This window comes from Eleginops maclovinus, chromosome 11 (genome assembly GCF_036324505.1).
Source record: "Eleginops maclovinus isolate JMC-PN-2008 ecotype Puerto Natales chromosome 11, JC_Emac_rtc_rv5, whole genome shotgun sequence".
NCBI classification, from domain to species: Eukaryota; Metazoa; Chordata; class Actinopteri; order Perciformes; family Eleginopidae; genus Eleginops; species Eleginops maclovinus.
Genome location: NC_086359.1, coordinates 21,598,623 through 21,619,508, shown reverse-complemented (window position 1 = coordinate 21,619,508; position 20,886 = coordinate 21,598,623). Strand labels below are relative to the sequence as shown.

At 40.1% G+C, this 20,886-nt stretch overlaps 2 protein-coding genes across 3 annotated transcripts in view; both read left to right on the top strand.

Annotated features, from left to right (window-relative positions):
* The first annotated feature begins 1,964 nt into the window (after positions 1–1,964).
* On the top strand, positions 1,965–5,082 carry btg3 (B-cell translocation gene 3). Of its 2 annotated transcripts, none has more exons than XM_063896150.1 (5): positions 1,965–2,070; positions 3,013–3,219; positions 3,325–3,462; positions 3,920–4,106; positions 4,513–5,082. In XM_063896150.1, the coding sequence occupies exons 2-5, from the start codon at positions 3,047–3,049 to the stop codon at positions 4,714–4,716; spliced, it is 702 nt and encodes a 233-aa protein (XP_063752220.1). In that variant the 5' UTR covers positions 1,965–2,070; positions 3,013–3,046; the 3' UTR covers positions 4,717–5,082. The 2 variants fall into 2 exon arrangements, with proteins under 2 accessions (XP_063752220.1, XP_063752221.1); XM_063896151.1 differs by having other exon boundaries at positions 1,989–2,070; positions 2,999–3,219.
* Positions 5,083–6,820: 1,738 nt separating this feature from the next.
* Positions 6,821–20,886, top strand: part of cxadr (CXADR Ig-like cell adhesion molecule) — a 34,975-nt gene continuing 20,909 nt past the window's right edge. The window contains exon 1 of the mRNA XM_063895421.1: positions 6,821–6,988. Coding sequence (XP_063751491.1) covers positions 6,937–6,988 — 52 coding nt within the window. The 5' untranslated portion in view covers positions 6,821–6,936. The remainder of the gene's footprint in view (positions 6,989–20,886) is intronic.

Here is a 20,886-nt window from a genome sequence, read left to right as displayed (position 1 = left end):
CATTGAAAGTATTTAAATACTTTACTCTGTGGAATGAGGAGGTATGCACAGATGCATATATTATGTATAACAGATGTATATGGCAGATGTGTATAATATATAGATATGTGTACTATAAACAGATATGTATGGCAGATGTGTATAATATATATATATATATATATATATATATATATGTATGTGTGTACTATAAAAGGATGTGAGTAGACATTCACAGAGCTCAGGAGTTCAGCAGTCTTATAGCCTGTGGTATAAAACTGTCTCTGAGTCTGGTGGTCTTGGTCCGGATGCTGCGGTACCGTCTGCCAGACGGCAGCAGACAGAACAGATTGTTGCTGGGGTGATGGGGGTCCTTTAATATCCTACCGGCCTTCTTCCTACACCGCTGGGTGTAGAGGTCCTCCATGGATGGCAGCTCCGTCCTGGTGATGTGCTGAGCAGTTTTCACCACCCTCTGTAGAGTCTTACGGTTGAGGGCGGTGCAACTGCCATACCAGGCGGTGATGCAGCCAGTCACAGGATACTCTCGATGGTGCACCTGTAGAAGTTGCGGAGTATCCTGGAGTCCATGTTGAACTTCTGCAGCCTGCGGAGGAAGAAGAGTCGCTGTCGAGCCGTCTTGGATATGACCCTGGTGTGATGTGTCCATGTCAGGTCCTCACTGATGTTTACCCCGAGGAACCTGAAGCTGCTGACTCTCTCCACAGGAGTCCCGTCGATGGTGATGGGTGTGTGTGCCTCTCTCTGCCTCTTCCTGTAGTCCACAATCAGCTCCTTTGTTTTGCTGACGTTAAGATGGAGGTTGTTGTCCTGGCACCAAGATGTCAGGGCTCTGACCTCCTCTCTGTACACCGTCTCTTCTCCGTCTGTGATCAGGCCGATGACGGTCGTGTCGTCAGCAAACTTGATGATGGTGTTGGAGCTGTGTGTGGCCACGCAGTCGTGCGTGAACAGGGAGTAGAGGAGAGGGCTGAGCACACAACCCTGAGGGGCTCCGGTGTTCAGGGTCAAGGTGCAGGATGTGATGTTCCCCATCCGCACTGCCTGGGATCTGCCCTTCAGGAAGCTCATGATCCAGTCACAGAGGGCGCTGTTGAGCCCAAGGTCCTTGTGCTTAATGATGAGCTTGGAGGGCACAATGGTGTTGAATGCTGAACTTAGTCAATGAACAGCATTCTCACACAAGTGTTCCTCTGGTCCAGGTGGGAAAGGGCAGTGTGGAGGGTGAGGGAGATGGCATCATCCGTGGACCTGTTTGGCAAACAGGCAAAAACTTTTATTTATCTACCTGCTTGTTTTGTAGGCAGTGTATCAACAGTTTGTTTTAACTTGTTCCACAAGATGGTGCTAAACGCAAACAAACAGCAAACTTCATTCAGCTGAGTTGAATATATTCACACTTAAACATGTGACCTTATCCTGAGTTTTGAAATGACATACAAGATGTTTTTTTTTAATTTTATGAATTTCATGACACGCGCTACACCTAAATTACAAACGCTACATCTATGACTTTTTAAATGCGTTTGTGACATACTATACAATTACTTTGTTGACATTATACTGTTGTGGGCAAACAGATCACGATTTTGCCATGGTTTGTATTCTTTGAATTTTGCCTAATTTTATTTTCAATAATTAATGCTAAGTCTGTCATAACGAGTTCGATTAAAAAAGGATCAGAGTGAATGAAAGGGTTCTTTTTTCTCATGGTAAAAAACAATTAGGCTGCACATTTCTTATATCAGATCACGTTTCAAACTTTACACCATATTAAGTTTTGGGGAAAATTCCAGTTTATGCCCTTTTTTGTAAACTTAAAAAAAAAAAACACATGCCTGATGCTGTGAGTCATGACTGTACTGAGTGACTGATCTCCATGACGAGCATTTGCTCAGCCAATGAATGCGCTACATCGTCTGTTTGTGACCAATGAGAGTGCTCGGTCAGCGGGTGCTGTGTTGTAAAGGGAGTGGTTAAGAACCAAGTCTCAAGGGTTGGTCTTCTGCCCGACTTTCATTTCCATTGATCATTTGTCCACATGCTGGAGGAGAGAGAGCTCAGAGAAAGGTGAGTAATGATGAATGTAGCCTCGTGTCTCACAATATTAGATAGTTAACTCTTGATATAGTTTGTATAGAACCTAAATATGAGTATTTAACAGTTTGTTATGGCTATTTTCAAACTTTTCCCGCGATATGTAAAGTATTGCTGTGTTAGTTAGCAACATGAGGCTGTTAAGTCATTAACGTTATGTCACTAATGCTAATACTTTTTTATTCTCGAGCGACAATATTGTTTTGTATTCACCATGAAGTTGTTTTCAAATCTCCACCATTGTGTTAACATGTTTGTACTGTTAGCCTAACCAGCTAGGTGAGTGCATTGGCCCATGTTGTGCAGTGCGGTGATGCGCAGAAAACCGAAACTCGTGCGTCACAGCCCGCCTTTCTCTGACATAATAGCTGGACCGTTAACGTTACCTAAAAACAACAGTTAAGACTAAAAGAGTCGGAATGCCCTTGACTGTATTTCAGTGTTTGGGTCATCCCTTTATCATTTTAAACCAAAATAATCTATAGAACAGCAATCGTTGCTTTGGGCACATGGACTCTTGTTAACTAATGAACGGGACTTGCAAAACTGTTACCAAGGCTTGATAACAACAGTAGGCCCTATTGTTTTTTTTCGAATGCATTTACCCACATTTAAAAAAATCAATGTTTGAATTTGACATTAGTTTAGGCAAATAACTAAATTGATGTTATATGCAGTTGAACCTGAGTGGTTTCCTTCACAGGTATTAATAGTAGTGATATTCATCAGAGACATTTAAGGTTTTTTTCAAAAAGGAAAAAGTTATTGCTGTGATGAAGGTTAATTGTCTTTAAAAGCGAAAGACTGCTAAGCTAACCTCACTTACCAACTGATATCTTACCTCAGAAATCCTCATCATGTTATATGTACCTTGTTTACGACTGACACAATCTGAATAAAGTTATTTCCTTACAGGGGCAGTAGGAAGGTAATGAAACGCATGTGAAACATGAGGAGAGAAATTGCTGCTGTGGTATTCTTCCTGAAGAGGCTTGTAATAAAGGGGGGGAAGTTGGAGAAACACAAGATCGATCTGTTTGTTGAGAGGCTGACTGTTGCACTGCAGGAGAAGTTCAAGGGGCACTGGTACCCTGGAAACCCCAGCAAAGGACAAGCATACAGGTGCTGCTCTCTGTTCTCTGCTGTTTTTTCAAACAGCTTTTGCTTTCCAAGACCTCTTTCTGTTTTAGAAATGATGTTCTAAAAGCTGTTGCATCTGATCTGCAGGTGCATCCGAGTGAACAGGGTCCACGGGCAGGATCCAGAGCTCCTTCGGGCCTGCCAAGAGAGTGCGGTTCAGTACAGTGACCTGGCACTGTCCCGGGAGCTCACATTGTGGGTGGACCCTGGAGAGGTCTGTTGCAGGTGAGACTTTGAGTTGAATTGCCATAAAGACCTGAGACCGTATTTCTAGAAGTTTTTACTTACTAACTTACAAAAATGAATAATGGTTTTAGCATTTTTTTAAAAAAGTAATTTTAAAGGCAACCAGTATACTGTTATAAATGTTAACCTGGTATCTCCAGCCACTGATACCTATTAATGCTGAACATGAACAGAATCACACCCTGCTAATTGCTACATAATTGTTGCTGTTTCAGCCTTGTACCCTTCAGGGTCATTTATTGATTTTCTTGTTTTTTTGCGAGTTACAAAAACGTAAAATATGACTATCCTTTTTAAAATTTCAACATGAAGTCTTTCCTCTTCCAGGCAGACCTTTTTAAATAATTGGCTACTTTAAACAGATCTTCTAAGTATGTTAATCGTTGCTACGCCTTTTTTATTTTATTTTTTGTTTTCTATCTTTTCCTGTTATTAGGCACGGAGAGCAAAACCCTTGGTTCTCTGTGGCCACTTTCTCTGATGATGAGGATGACAAAGAGGTTGCAAAGGTGACTAAGGCTTTGGAGAGGGTTACATCAGACTACCACTCAGGATCATCCTCTGATGAGGAGGTAGCACGCACTTCCCCCCACACTGTGCACAACAGCCGCTGGGAATACAAGGTAAGGCATAATGCATTGTAGAATCCCCAAAATCACACTCCACACTTTCTTAACCTCAGTGAAAACAACTTTGGGTTGGTAAAAGATGTGAAGGGGAATTCATCAGGATTTAGAAAAGACTACTGTGGTCCTAGGAGAATTCGGCTGCACTATAGCTGGGCTTGGATCATTCTCCTGGCCTCCTGTATAATCAACATTAATCCCAATTAATATGAAACTGTTTAAATAAATAATCCCTCAGGGGAAAATACCAGGGTTTAGTTAACCATATTGGCCATTTTTGTTCTTTTTATTATGGATGTTTAATGAATTGTTTACCCCCAATTGTGAATCAAATGCTTCCTGGTGTCAAAGGCTGCAATTGTTTGTGTTGGATTTTATGGAACCTGTATTTTTTTTAATCAAGGCAATAAATCCTGCTGCTCCCTCGTGGCATCCTAAGAAGATGGTACCAGGGAACGTTCACATCTTTCCACAGCCTCACTACGGCTTCAGGCCCCACAGCAGAGTGCCCCACACTCTAAGGCCTAATATGTGGGTCCCCCCTGCATATGGAAGAAGGCCCATGTACTGGCCCCCCCCAAAAAATGCGGCACATTATTACAATTAGGAATCATGGTGCTTTTGGTTCACACTAGACATTAAAGCTGAAGACAACTTTAAAATGACTGAAAAATGATTTTTTTAAACATGAAGTTTTACAGATGTATATTGATTGTTTTTGATGAAAAAATATATTTTTGCACTTTAGACAGTTTGTTATACTATATATTAATCACGTGTATGAATTAGATATTGAATTGGAATACTACACAAGTTGAAGTACTGTATTTTTACAATGGGGAAATGTTCTGTGTACAACATACTTTGTCCTTTTTTGTGATAAAATGTTTTATTTATTAATAGGGCAGAATTGTCAGATATATATGAAGACTTACATTTATGGAGTTGTATTAAACACAATTTTCAAGCGTCATTATGCTTTGTGCATTGTTTTGGTGTTTACTAAAGGATTATCCAATAGTGTGAATAAATTCCAACATTGAAGGGTATTTAAATTTTTCTCTTTGCCTGTTGTTATTAAACAAATATATCTATCTAGTCTAGAGGAGAGAAATAGGTATCACAAGAAACAAGGGTCCTTGCTGGAATCAGACGGGACATGAAGATTGAAGATTTCAACTTTATTGTCATTGCACAGAGTACAAGTACTAGGACAACGAAATGCGGTCTCTGCATTTGACCCATCCTAGTGTTAGGAGCAGTGGGCTGCCATTATGTACGGCGCCCGGGGAGCAGTGTAGGTAACCAGTGTCTTGCTCAGGGACACCACGGTGGCACTAGGTCTTTCGGGGACTTGAACTGGTGACCTTCCAGTTCAAGTGGTTGTGGTTGAGATCTGTTTTGCTCAACAGATCACTTTATATGTGGGTTTGTTTTCGCATTGTTTAAAGCGTAATCCCATGTCCCTTTTGAATTATGCAATTTATTATATATTTAACATCATAGTAAAAGAAAAATAGTGCAATCACAAAATGGTTTAAGTTGAGGGGAAAACAAGAGATTTACATAATATATGATAAAACATTGTCAAATAAAATACTGTATAGTATAATTTACTGTTTGGTGTAAGTATATGTATCTTGTTAAATATAAATAGTTAGATGGTAAGGCTTTCCCTGTCTTAATCATCCACATTCTTTATTGGAACAAACCAGAGGTAAGGTAACACAAGGGTTGTCACTGATATATCCTGTGCAGTTTGAATATTTTTCCACCACAAAGCACTGGGCTACAGTTTTTGGAATGTAACATGTTATAGGTCTGCCTTCATTTTTTTTAGACAAACGTATGGATTGAAAATGAGAGATTATAAAGGTTAACTGTTATACCAAATCTGACATGAATAATTACAATTTTATTATCTTCCACAATGGCCCCTGGATGGAAAGCACATGGAACATGTGGAAGTGTCCTTGGACAAGATTCCACCCCTGAATTCCTCCTATAAGCATATCTACAATATTGAAATGTGTGCGTCGATTTTGATAAAAGCTTTCATCTAAAGGACATGCGACATAATTGTTGTTAAGTAACTAGTACATTTACTCAAGTAAGGTGAGGTACTTGTACTGTATTTGAGTATTTCCATGTTATGCTACTTTGCTCTTCTATTTCACTAAAATTATGTATAACATTTACTTACTTTAAAGATATATATATAAATGATAAAAAATAGGATCAACCCTTAAAAAATACTTTAGATAAACCTGGATTAAATTCACATTCTACCCAGCAGTAAATAAAGTAGTTGAAATTAGTTCCACCATAACCAGCTTGATAAACACATTTAAACATCAATAATTATAACCAAACCATAATAAATATGATTCTGAAATGGGCTATTCTGCATAATGGGTATGAGATACGAACTTTTAAAGTATATTTTGATGCCAATACTTTTTTTGTGCTTTGATTTTGAATCCAGAACTATTACTCGTAACCGAGTATTCCTACACTTTGGTACTTCTATTAAGTACACAATCTCTTAGTACTTCTTCCACCTGTGGTAATAAAACAGGAAAACACGGATGACTTTTCATATTGCGTCCGCTTTAGACCGACAGAGGGCGACACCTGATCTTGTTTGCAAACTCTGCTTGTCACGTGACAGCCTGCGGCGCGCTCCGCTGTGCACCTGCAGAGAGGAGGAGGAGGAGGAGCGGAGTTTGGATGCTTCGGTAGAGCTGTGCTGCCGCTTTTCACTCGAACTCAACACAAGTTCTCCGACCGAGTTTCACTGAGGAAGTCGTGGAATAGCTGGAACAGAATGGAGCTTACGATAGACCGCTTCTGCTGTGTACTGTTCAGCCTCTTTGCAGGTAAGTTTTCCGCCACCAACTGCCGGGGAGACACTTTGTGATTCTCATGGAATTTCTTTACTAAAACGACGGCGAGCACAGTCTGGTCAGCCGTGTCACGTTACAACACCGCTGGCCTTCTCACGAAAACATGCCTGTTTCAATAAGTAAAAACTGTATGTTGTGTTATATTACCTTTATGTTTTGGTTAAGATTCAACTGGCTCAGTAGTAGTACCAAACCACATTTTAATACACTTGAATTTACTCCGAGTAACTCAGACCGCGGGTCAGTTTAGTTAGCTCGCACACCAGAACAAGCGTCCTGACAAACAGCATTCAGTTAAACTAGTTACTGACGTTATATCTATACTTTGTTTCTAAGCTTTTACTGATAATGTACATTTTGTTCATGCATTTGATCTCAACAATCCCATGTGTTACAGTGGTTTGGATAACATGTTTAACAGGTAAACCATATAACGTTACTAAGTAGGTGACCTGAGGTTAATTTTGTTATCTGAGGGAATGTTTAAATATATGGCAATGTGTTTAGCCTCGAACAGAAATGAGATGGTAGCTGTTATTCAAGTTTGATGTCTGGTGGTGGTAGTGGTTAAAACAATAGCTTAATCCTCTCTCAAACCTGTGGCTGCAGGACTTCAAGGGGCGGTCTTTTTAATGTCTGCCATCTGCCACCAGTGCTGAACCCCCCCTTCTAGAGTCCCAAATCCCACACTATCACATGTAATTTTACCACATGTTTGCTCCTGTTGACATCTTTGCTTAAGTTGGTGTCTTTACCTTTTTAATCGTTTAAATGATGAAAGTTAGGTCAGAGTGACCTTCAACGAGGGGTTTGCTGTTTGATGACACTGGAGGTTGTGAAACCTTTGAACAGAGTAGTTATTTTTAACCTTAACTAACTTATAGTTAATTATGCAAAGGATTTAAGATATTCTTCTTTTGACTGTAAACCACATGGACAGAGCAAGAGATTTATTTTAACTAAAGTGTAGCTACCACTAGCATACCTTTTTGCATGTTTGTCATTCAAAGCAATACATTTAAATAGAAATTCAAGTTTTTATCATGAAATGTAAAACTTGGTTGTTTCACCTGTTTTGGTATAACCTTGGTAATATGATAAACTATATGATAAAGATCTTAGATTATTCATCTTAAATGTGTACACGTATCAATTTACCTTTTATTCTTCGGTTTTGTTATTTATAGCAAATGCATGACTTAGGCTAATTTTATATGGGTGTGGCCTCCCTGGAATTTACCCTGAAACTAGCCGATCACTCCTCCCACTCCAAGCAATAATGTGAAACTTTTGCCACAGACTCCTCTTTTGGCTTGTGCAATGCGGTGGTTATTGAAAAGTTTGAGATTTTGATGGGAAGCCACAGAGCCATGGTCAATGACATTCCATTCTGCTTATTAGTGAGAAACCGTATGTGATGAAGATGTGCTTTGTTTAGGATCATCCATTACTCTCTATGTAAAAGCAGGGGCATTGGGTGTAGTATAAGGTTTTATACAGCATGTTGTTAAGCCTTCTTTTGTCTCATGACTACCATTGTTTTGTACACTAGTTTGGGCTCATTACCATCTTAATGGCATCATGGCCTCGTCATTTGGGCGCTGTTCCACTTCAGCGAACAAAAACAGTATCTGCCAAGCTCGTAGCATTCTTTTATCATGGCTTGGTAATACACAATAATACCCAAAACTCTCTTAAATGGCAAAATAACAAATGGGGTCATTATGCTCCATTTTCTTTGCTCTATTTGTCTGTGAGCCATCACATTACATATACATGTATATAATGTTGACAAAAGGGAACAAAAAGTGTAAAAGGACTATTTAAATGCTTTAACTTGTAGTCATTTATCCAGTCATCACATTACAAGTCAAGCTTCTAAACAATCTGAGAAAAGGAAAAAAGAGCATTTGTACACAGCGTTTTGGTAAAAATGTACAGCTACACTGAATACATTAATTTCATGTTTATTTGAATTAAAAAAGTTATAACCACAGTTTATAGAAACAGGGTAGCTGCCTACTGTTTTACCAAACCTACCCCCAGCTGTAATGGTTGTCATCATAGAGCTTATCTAGGAAACATTTTGTGTTTGTCAATCATTAAACACAGTGGCTAAACCTGCCTGTCATATCTGTCCACTTCTTTCCTTTCTCAACATACACCTTTTTATTTAGTCTGTAAATGTCTCAGTCCTGATCCTGAGCAATAACTTTCCCTGATTTAAAGTTCTTCAGGACTTTTTCTGTATTCCCCTCCACTCCTGGCTGTTTTGGTCAAAAGTCAAGCCAACAGAAACCTAGTGAACATGTGAGCAGGCGCAGAAAGCAGTTACCTGATAAGCCTACAACCAAAGGCCCTGGCCAGGATCTGGTTGCTTGGAAACCTTTTGAAAACAGACACGCAGATTCAGGGAGTGTACTTGTGTGTGTGTGCGCGCTCCAGTTGCTGTACTAAACTACCCTCCCCCTCGCTTGTATGAATGTAGTATATCCTCTTTTAGAGCAGGAAATATCTGCTGTTGAAGTATTGAATATCTTTATACAATAATGCTTTGCTCAGTCAATCTTGTTTGCTGAACAACTGGTGTTACTCTATCACCTGTGTGTTGTTAGCCAAGGTGTTGTGAAGGAATAGAAACAACCATAAGGATGTGTGGAAGCATGTACACCCCAGCCTGAGCCATTGTCATTGGCCCCACGCAGACAGTAGTGACTTGAGGTCATATTCACCTGTCATGATGACCCAGCAGTCCACTACTTGCCTCATTTGGCTGAAACATGTTGCAGCCACAGCTTCACCTCCAAGCATCCACCCTCTGCCCAGAGCCTCCTGTCCTTGGAAATTAAGCAGGAATATGTAGAATCAAATTACACTCCAGGGACACGGCTTTGTCCTCCACAATCTGATGATGACTGGGACAACCACGTAAATATTCACAGTCTGAGATGCTAATATTTTAGCATGCCAGTGAACCTGTGCCAACTCCTGTTCACTTTATATGAGAGTGTGAAACGCTGATCCCGTCTTTACCTCGCCACATTACCCTGCCTCATCCCACCACCACCCCCACACCTTCCATTTCATATCTGAATTACTGAATGAACAAATTGCTGCCTGCTCGAGATGAGTGAAAATGATTAATAGCGGTGCTTGTTTCTGAGTCCTGTTAATGGATGTGCAGCCACTATATATTCAGAACTCATTCCTTTTTCACAGGTAGTGGCTAAAACTGCATCTGGTTTGCTGCCAACACATTGTTGTGGGAAGACATATTGGCAAAATTATACGTGAACCCCTTGGTCATGAAGTCAGTGTTACATTGACTGATATTCCTAGTTTGCCTGTCTTCTAACTCTTACTCTCTCATAATTCTTACAGTAAATCATAGTATTGGCTTACTGACAGCCTCAGACTCCCCAGAGGCATGCAAATGATGTGCTTAATTTTCTAATAAGCATTGCTCTGGAGCAGTTTTGCCTTTGTGACACAAATTAGTGGCTGATCAGTTAATAAAGGTCATGCATAGGTCTTTTTCGTCCTAGGGGAACAAAATGTATTTGTCATTTTGCATGTTTGGTCAATTTGCTTATTAAGTCTGATCATCTGTCTAAAGTTATTTCATTTAAAATAATTTGAAAGTAGAGAAAAAGGAGCACATTTGGGAAGCTGAACCAACAGAATAATGTAAAGGAGAACATATCAATATATTGTATTTCATTTATGTACTGTATGAGCAGAACTATTTTCATTCATACAACACACATCTTGGTGTCAAGGTTAGGAGTTTAGGAGTCTTTACCCTCCGTATGCAAGCGTCAATGTGTGGAAAAAGCACAGATTTTCCTGTGAATTTGGTATCTGAACTGTATTATGGTATTCCCTCAAGTAGTGGTAGACAAGTAAGTCCTAAAAACTGTAAATTACTTGGCATTTTACTACTTCTTCTTACCTTGTATCAAACTCAACTTATTTTTATCATATTGGTGGTTAGATACCTTATACTTACATAAGCCTAATAGATTGTCCAGTTTTGTTCTACGAAAGAAGAGACTTCAGTATTACCTCAGTCGTGAATCTAGTTAACTAGTGGCCAAATAACTACTAAACGTCATCCCGCCAACACTAGTCCGTCTTTAGATTAGCGTGATGCGAAGCCATGCTAACATGATGTTCCTATCATGCTTATAATACTAGGACAGAGTTTGCCTTTTACATGGAAAATCGACTGGTGAGGATGCTGAATTTTTTGCCTCTGACATACAGATTCAACCTCAGTTTAAGACCCTTAAGCGTTCTTGTTTTAGAACTAGTCAGACAGAAACAGTGAAAGGTCAGACGGAGACTCCTGTTGTGAACGTCGGCTTGATTAATAGGCAGACTCTGGCTAGAAACGAGAAGCCTGATTGTCTGCCCCTGTCAGTAATTACGGGACCCCATGGTTCAGAAAATACTCACAATTTCAAGAAGTAAATTAGTTTGAACATCTTGAACAAAGTGTTGGATAGAGAGTGTGCCTTGCAAGAAGCATTTCCTCTACTATCCATGTATTCATGTAACCTATTGGTTAAAACAAGGTAGCTGCAAAGCTGATTTCCCCGCTCCCTTGAGTCCATCGGTCATCATCGCTGTGTCAAGCTTTCAGGGCGATATACACGCCCAAAGCACATTCATCACAGCAACTTGATGCCAAGCATTGCAATGCCCACAACGCCCTCTGCTTATAATGACGAATAATAGGCTCTTTGACAAATATGCTGTTACCTGTGATGATAATAACAGTTCTCATATACCTCATATCTCAAAGGAGCATCGCTTGAATACATTTTTCTCTAGATAAACGGCCTAGAAGCAGAGAAAGTGCTGCACACTTGGCAGTGGAGGATATGTAGAATGATTCGAATGAAGTTAGTTTGCAACTTATTCTACCTTTTTTTTAAATGAAATTGGTGCTATGCTTGTCCTCTACACTTTTTTGTAAACAAGGCATTGTATGTTTAGCATTCATTTATGGTATGGTAATGGTGCCTATTGTAACTCTTTTTAAACTGTGTGTGCTATCAGTCAGTATCCTAGTCTATTAGGCATTGCTCTCCCTCTGGTTCTTCCCTTTATGGCTATGTACTCTGTTTGTTTTTGCATAATATTCTCACGGCATCTGAGCTAGCCATCTCTGTGTGAGGATACACAGTGTGGCAGGCAGGTCCCTGGGGTGCTGCATCTGCAGGTGCTGGTGAGCAGTCTGCTCCTGCTTAACTGCTAGGTACTTGTCAGCTCAGCTCTACACATGCTAGAACCTCTGTTAGAATATCCTTTGTTCAATGTTAAAGAATTGGGCTTAGTTTAAGGCTGCGGAAAGAAAGGCACCTGAAAATTTGGTCTGACGACAAACCTTTTGTTACCACTTTTTCCTTCCAATTGATGCATCATTTTGGAGAGGAGCGTTATCTATTGTATTGTGCATATCACATTATGTCCAGGCATTGTGTTCTCATTGGAATAAAATGATTGTCTTCCGGCAGTAAGCTCCCTCTCTCGCCTGCTAAGAACATTAGAGTTAATTGTGTGTCTAATCTTGAAAAATATTATGGCTAAGAAGTGACCTAAGCAGAAGGTAGGGTGCATTTTGGGAGGAGGGGGGGGGGGGTAAAGCAGCTGTTGAAGGAGCCAATTTTAGTCGCTTTGGTGTGGATATTCATGTCAGTCTTTTTGTGTCATGACCTGATGTTTAATCATCATGTCAAATTATAAAGTTAATAACTCCCGTTAATAGAAATGAATAGATTTGTTTTGAAAAAGGCCTGGGTCCATGCACAAATCCTGGTCTTAACAATTTTACAACCCAATGATTGCTTGTGTTACAGATTTTAGAATTATATTGAAGTGGTTTCTAGTGAGAAATTAAGATTCCAGCTGAGTCTTGTTAAGTGCGTTAAAGGAGTATTGATACAAAGCGACACAGACTGAATCCAAAGACAGCATTTTGTATCCATACATATGTAAAGAGGTCAAATATTCAACTTAGGTTTTACATTTGAACCTAGAAAGGCTTTGCAACTGCATACCTGTTACATCTGTGCATTCTATAAATGGGACGACCCTCAATATTTCTGTGATGTGAATACAGTTCACTGCTGGATATTATAAGATGCAATGGATATGTTTGCAGGTGTAGAAAGATGTATAGGAAGGAAAGCTACTGCATGAAACTGAAGCATTTTTGCAAGATGTAACTAATCTCCTTTGGAAATATGAATGCAAGGAAACACTTTGTTTCATGAAAGAGCATTACATGAGATTAGATTAGATGAAAGCTTTCCCATTGGTCATGCAATGAAGAGAATGGAAAAGTATCCACTTTCAATTTAGAACCAGAAGCCTACAAGATACATTATAAGAACAAGAACAGGCTGCTCAATATTTATACTACTATTCGTACCACAAAGTCTGGCGTTCAACTGTTTGATTAATCCAAGTGAACAGTAAAAAAAAAGCATAATGTAGACATGGATTTACCTCATGTCTTTTCAAGGTGGAGATTCTAACATAATGCTGGATAGTTTAGTGAAGAATAGTTCATTATATTCAACTATATTGAACGGCAATACCGCAGGCAAAGCATTCAGTCCTTTCCGACATACATTTTTTAAACGGGCACTGCACTGGTTAAATTAGTATTTCGCTGAAGTTATTACTCCTGGGTGGTTTTTGGATCTACAGTTATAATGGCCAGGACATCTGCTACAGTTGGGTATAGAAAAGGCTCAACGTCTGAACCACAGCAAGGTCAGCGAGCACCAACCGACATTTAATTACTGTAGTGCATCTCGCCGCCGTGTGAGGGAATCGGCAGCTGGCCCAGTCATCCTCCAGAGAGAAGAGATTGAACTGAAAATAGCTCTGTGACTGGCCGCTTTATTTTGGTAAGAACATACATTACTGCACAACCTTAATCACAAGTGCTGCTGTTTTAATAAGCAGGCACACAGGGGCAACCCGGCTACAGTTGTTGCTGGAAAGTTCCAAAGGAACCAGCTGTTAAGTGGCTTAATGGAGTCCATGTATAATTCATGGGTACACACAGAGTGTATGGCTGGCTGTCTTTCTGAGTGGCTGATAATTGGAAGGAGAACAGTAAACCTGCTGTCGCACTAGCACCCATACCTACCAACTCTTATCACTGTTAGGTAAACGTCAGCTCTGTATTTGTCTTTCTGATGAGAGTAAAGGGACGATTGATCAGCAGCAGGCAAGGCTCAAACATTACTCTTCAGCTGGAGATAAATGACCTGGAGACAAGAAAGAGAATGACTGTCTACAATGTAAGCCAAGATTTTATCAACCAAAAAGTCTCTTCCCTTTTATCTCTTATTAATCAGCCGTTCATGTTTGTGTGTAACTGTTGCATCATACGAGCTTAAAAGACCTTGTCAAAAAGATAGTCAAATTGTTTCGACTCAAAATTCCTTGATAATCCCTCTGCTGTAAAATAGTGTGGGGGGAAATTAGCGGCATGCCCCTGACATATTTTCACGAGCTGGCCACGCCACATAAGGTGAACAGTGGTCATTATGTTGCGTCTCAGTCACTTTCACTGAGATTATGTACTTGTCAGCCTGGTCTAGACTGCCCTTTTTAAGCATTTGGCTGCTTTTCCAGAGTACTCTTGGGTCAGACCTTTTTAGATGTCATTAGAGCCAGCAGGGAGTTGGCTTGTATGCTAGGTTTCAGGCAAAAGCACTTTACTACATAGAACACTCATGAGCCAGACAACCCTGCTGAAACCTTAAAGTGTCAGGGTATTTGTCAGTGCCAATTTTCACAAGATATCATTTGGATGGTATACATTCAGTTTAAGATAAAGAAGACAAAGTAGTTAAACAGCTCTTACGTTACTGATGTAAGGTTTCTACTGACAACAAAGCTTAAACTTGATTGACCTTTTTGTCCTGAAAGATAGCATTTTCACTTCCTTTCCGAGTACAATGTTGACTGTTCTTTTGTCTTTTAACTTCTTGTTTACAGCAGAAGTGAAATGTGATGCTATATGTACATTGACATGAGCTTATCATCCTGTGCAAACATTTTAGCAAATATTGACCAGTTTAAGTTTAATGTAGGCCTACATCGTGAAAGGAGGTAAGAGACCTTATTCCACAGAGCAATCGGTGAAACACTGCTGCTTACGTTGCTGTGCTCAGCTCATCATGTTTTCTGCAAATTCATCTGCAAATTTAACATACACCACTGAATTTTGTGAACAATGCCAATACAAAAAGTGAATACGTTATTTAACATGCATTATTATTATTATTATACGAATAAGTTAGCATTATTACACAGTAGGCTAGTTTAGCCAGTTTTAAGCTAGATGATGGCCCAGTGTATAGTATGTAACAGAATTATTAAAATAAATGAAATATAATATTCATATTCTTTTCAATAGCCAGCAGTAGAAAACTGAAATGGAACATTCTGAAACATGAACAGACGGAAACAGGTCAATGAAGCTTTTATTGGGATTGAAGTCCATCATCGTCACATGGAATCAGATTGAGAGGTTATTATTACAGCACAATTGTTTTTCATTGAAACGGTATGCTGTTCACTCTCTAAAGTTACATCAAATATTAAACCCTTACTTAATGATACCACGGTAACCATGGGTATCACCAAATCAACCAGGACTGAAATCTAAAGCATTACAACTTTAATGACTTGATTACTCTTTTATTTAACTGTCATTACGAAAGACTGTTACAGCACATCCTTTTGTTTCAGAAAGCTCCTGTTAATTAGTTTCTTGTGGAATTCTTAATTAAAAATACATGAGGGAAGATGTTCTTTGTGCAATTGCTTTTAACTTAGGCTGTTAGGCTCCCCATTGCATTCCAAAAATCGGCTTTACGCGGCTGCTTATCACAAAATAGCATAGCTGCTACTCTTTGATTCGAAAGCAATCTCATGCTCTGGAGTTCAATCTAATGTGGGAGTAACGTAAATGTCGATGTACACTATGCTTAATGTTTTCAGAAGGAGTTTGTGTCCAGTTGGCAGTGATAAGCTCTCTAAGGTTTTTAGATAGATCTAATTAGCTTACGCAGACTATCAGAGTCAAATAACAACATCTTGAATCCCTTTTGAGTCTGAACTCTCCATTTTCAATGGGCTTAGTGAATGTATTGTCCAGACTCTTCTGTAGAAGACTGTTGAGCGTCATCCAATGCCGCAGTTAAACAGTTAAGGAAGACCACATAGAGGAATAATTATGACTTGACTTAATAAGTAGCTTTTCCTATTTTATTAACTAATTCTAAAATGCCCAATCTTGTCATTTAATTTGATATGCAGACTGGCTGTTTTGAGCTTTCTCTTCTTTGTTTGGCTATGAGTGCGAGCTAGAGGCATGAATAAAGCCAGCAGTCTCTGTTAAGCTGTAACAGCAAATGACAGTCTTCGCCTGCAGCTTCCTACAAGGCTTAACACTCAGGTGCATTTACTACACCTGCCTTCAAGAGCCTTAGAGTGAAGAAGAGACTCCAGCCTTGAAACGCCTGGCCTGTTTCACAGCCTGTGCAGGGAGAAAAAGAGAGGAAAGAAAAGGGATTAGGCTATACATCTTGTTATCTTTTAACAGCGACCTTATCTTGATGTCCTGCTGCAGTGTCTCCCCCACACAGAGGACAGGAAGGGACTGTCTGTGTTGTTACACTTTCACAAAGACCCCATTCTGCCTGGATGAGAGTGCTTTGGACAGGATGAGCGGGTGTAGAGAGATGTGATGTTATAAATGCTTTTGAAAAGGCATTGATGTTTTAGCAGTTATTACTGCAGTTGCAGTTAGTACTTTGTCCATTCACCATGTTTGTCCTCAGGGAGCTTTCAGCAGCAATTGGATATCTTTGAACTCAAATAGTCTGTGTTTTAGCTTTTTACCGCACACTCTGGGCATGTCACACGTAGGAATGTGTATTTTAAACCAATGTCCAGAAAACCACCGTCATGTAATGTCCTTCAGGCAGGAAACCTTATTTTAGACCGAGCCTAGAGAAAACGGCCAGAACATAGCAGACTCATTGAATGCCTCCAAGCCAATCTAGCTGACATCACACATGGAAAATAGGTTTCTGTGTAAATCCACTATCCGTAATATCTTAATCTGCAGGAGGTGGCCTTTTGCATTCTACACAAAACATGAGAAATCACCTTTTTAAAAACTCACTTCATAGCAATGTATACCCGGCAAACAAACTCAGAGTCAATAGATGTATGAAGATTTTGGCAAATCAGTTTATACTAAATCAGTTTATACTAAATAGTGATCAGACTTTTTGAGATGTGCTTCACTGTAAGGGGTGAAGCCAGGAATTTATTGGGAGTCCTTTTTGTTTGAATTCTTGATACTTTTACTGGCCTCTGTCTGCAGGCTGACCCCACACCTTAATCCTTTTAGTGGTTTGGCAGCGAGCCATGAGAGTCTTCATACATAGTACATACATTTTGTGTTCATGTCCCTGAATTACCCGACTAAAGACTTATTTTTCTCTATTATTTTGAAACTTCAGTTAGGAAAAAGTCCTCAGTTGACCGAACCGAGAAGCCAGAGTTGTTAGTGTCAGTGATTTGTTTCCGATGCTATGAGGAAGTCGTGTCTTATCGCTGTGAAATGCAAATCTGACCTAACCTACTCTGTTCCTTCTCATGGACTCTTTTTCACTCAACACGGTGAAGTGAATCATTCAGCCCACTTCCGCCTGAACAGATGAAATTGCTTAGCTCTGGAAATTCCAGACATGTGAAATTGTTTCCCCTCCTGGAGAGAGATTCTGAGTTTTCACTAATGACTTTGAGCACAAGGCTTGTTAAGAGTTACAGAAAGAACTCCTAATCCCTCATTTTGCCCTGCATTTCAAGGGGAATGGTCTACTTCGATACTCATGCTCTGCTGCTTTAAGCCGACTATGTGTTCACCTCTCGGACATAGTGAAGCCCAATTGTGAGAAACTTTTATTTGCTTCTGTATGGTTGCGCATTTTTCTTTTTTTCTGCATTGCAAATGAGCATCAGAGTTTGTATGTTCTCCAAAACCTACAGTTTATCATCTGTATCGACTCTGCAACATGTCCAGTGGAACCACTCTGACAGTCCGTCATCAATCTAAATGAAGTAGCTGCACTCTGCTGCACTTGTGTCTCACTGTGTGATCAGCAAGGCTGCCTCCTGATCACAGTTGGCATTGTGCCGTGGGGCACGGACAAGGCTGGGGCCAGGGCGCCGGCAGGGGCCCTCTCTGTATCAGGCACTTTATTTGTTTTGGGGGATGTGGGGCCTGGCATGGCTTACTCTCCCTCAGTGAGGAGAAACTCCTGTGTCAGGAGAGAGAGACTCCCCACGACTACACCCTACTGAGACATTTGGCTTTCATTTTTTACGTTTCACAGAAAACTGCTGGAAGTCTGGAACACAAATACTTGCCTTTTGATAAACAGTATTTCTTTCAACAGCCTTACACAGAACTGGTTTTTTGAAAGTGAATTTAAAACATCATAAATGCGCCTCACCTTCTTTTAAGTATAGTTTACCCTCTTTATGCCAGACCTGCAGCATCTTGGGTGATCTTGTTAAAACTTGACAAAATAAAAGTCTCAATACACCTTTTCGACTTTTATTTGCCCGACCACCTATGAAGACGTCAGAAACCCCTTTCATCACATCAGCAACATGTGATTGCAGTTGGTCTGATTCTCTTTGCAGATTATTATTTTTTTAAACCGATGGTGATATTATCACAAATCAGCCATGAGCACAGCTCTCATGTATGTTAAAAGTCACATTTGAAGTGTGGTAAACATATTTGGATTTAAAAATCTGAGTTTATGGCAGGTATAGTAGGAATAAAAATCGACCAACAAAAACCTTGGTGCTGTCTCTCCCCTCTTTGGCACACACTTTCTCCAATAAACAGAGTCTGATGATTGATTTAAAACCTCCGCCTGAACAACCAACCCTTTCGTCCTGTAATGAGGATGGAGTGTGTGTTTGTGAGGCCTTTTTCAGTTTTGCACCGTTTCTCAAGTCATGCATACTGCTTTCGCACATTCCCTAATGGCTTGCAGGGAATTGTTTTGAGTTTGTTCCCCCTGTGTAGTGGGGAGGACATGATTTTGTAATTAATTCTCTGGCATCTCTGACTGAAGAAAACACTCCAGCTGTTTGTATCTCCTTGGTGTGACACCCACTTATACAGACGGACATTTTGTTTCTTTAATAAACAATGCTGTCCATTTGTGTCACTGAAACGCCTCGTATTCAGCACCTTCATGTCCCTTTCTCTTTTCTGTTTTAATTTCCTCCTCACATGACTATATTGGCTCACTTTTCGTTGTTCCCCATGTGGGAGTTATCAGCGAGCTATCTGCGAGCTCCTTGGACTGGCAACTTGCCTATCAGCTTTTTGGCGCGCCAGCCCCCCCCCCCAGCATTGTCACAATCTCACTGTCCCTGGGCTTCAACAAATCCTGAGGGACAGAGGCCTTTTGTATGTGTGACTGTGTCTTTCCACAGGTCTCAGGGACACTGGGGGGTCTTATCTGACTCTTCAGGGTTCTTAAGATAAATGTGCCTCCTCTCACAGGGGTGGGGGAAGGGATGCATGTTTGGCCAGTGCTGCTTTTAATGGTTTGTGCCTAGCTTTAGAGCAATTCATGGTGGCAGAGTGGTTAGATGAGCAGCTTTTTGAATAACCAGACCACTAGGAACAAGCCATTGTGTATTTCTATTTCCTCTCTCTGTACTTTTACCAACCTGATCGGTCAGATTAAAAATCTAACTCGAATGCACACCAATATAACTTAGGCCTACTTCTATTTTCTTATTGATATAAATGTACCATCAGCATTATCCTGCACAATAATTCACCTTTTTATTTTTCTGTGTTTCTATTTGATTTATTTCAAAATGTTACATTTTCTAGTTTATAACAGTACACTCCTAATGTCTATATGTTTGCCTCCTCTCACTGTATATACATTTTGAATGTACTATTAAGAAGAATATGTTATGTTCATAAACACATAGATTGTACCAACCTTTGGCAATACTGTATTTCATTATGGTCATGCCAATAAAGCTATTTGAATTGAAAAAACAGCCTTTTTTAATGATTGGTTGCTATGGACATTCACAGCAGGGGTGATTGCCACATTCCCAATAGGCTCATAGAAGCTGTCAAGTGCTCAGGCAGTCGACTAAAGTGCCTGTCATTCCTCACCCCTTCAACATTTAATGTTCAATTATGTCAAAACAGCCTTTAGGTCATCTGCACGGGGAATTGATGGCAGCTCTGTGTGGCAAGTGGAGCTTTCAGGCTGCATTACAGCACAATCAGTATGGTTCAAGAGTCCCAGCCCTCTGCAACACTAAATAAACCACGGATGCACTCCCTCTCGGGGTGCCCACAGTGCTTCAAATTAAATAGTTCCAGCGGGGGCACTGGGGCGAGTGTTCAGAGCCTTCTCTTTGGGCAGCAAACTTACAAAGTTATCCTCTGCTGTTCCCAAAGTAATTGATGTTCTTTGGCGTGGTCACAGGGGGTTGGCTTGACTGTTATGATGGGGAGAGCATCTGTGCTGTTTAATTTGATTATTCCAGAGCCCCCCAGACTGCAATTTTAGTAAAAACAATTGCCAATATTAATCCCATCATCTTGCCCGTCCAGGAAAATGTGCAACAGTTTTCAAAAGCTCTGTCACTGTTGTTTTTTAGTTTTAATTGGTGAGATATTGCTCCATTTAATTGAAAACAAGACTTTGTTTTTCAGGATTGTTTACTGAGGGTGGGTTGTTTTTCAAGAAGTACTAAACTGAAAATAT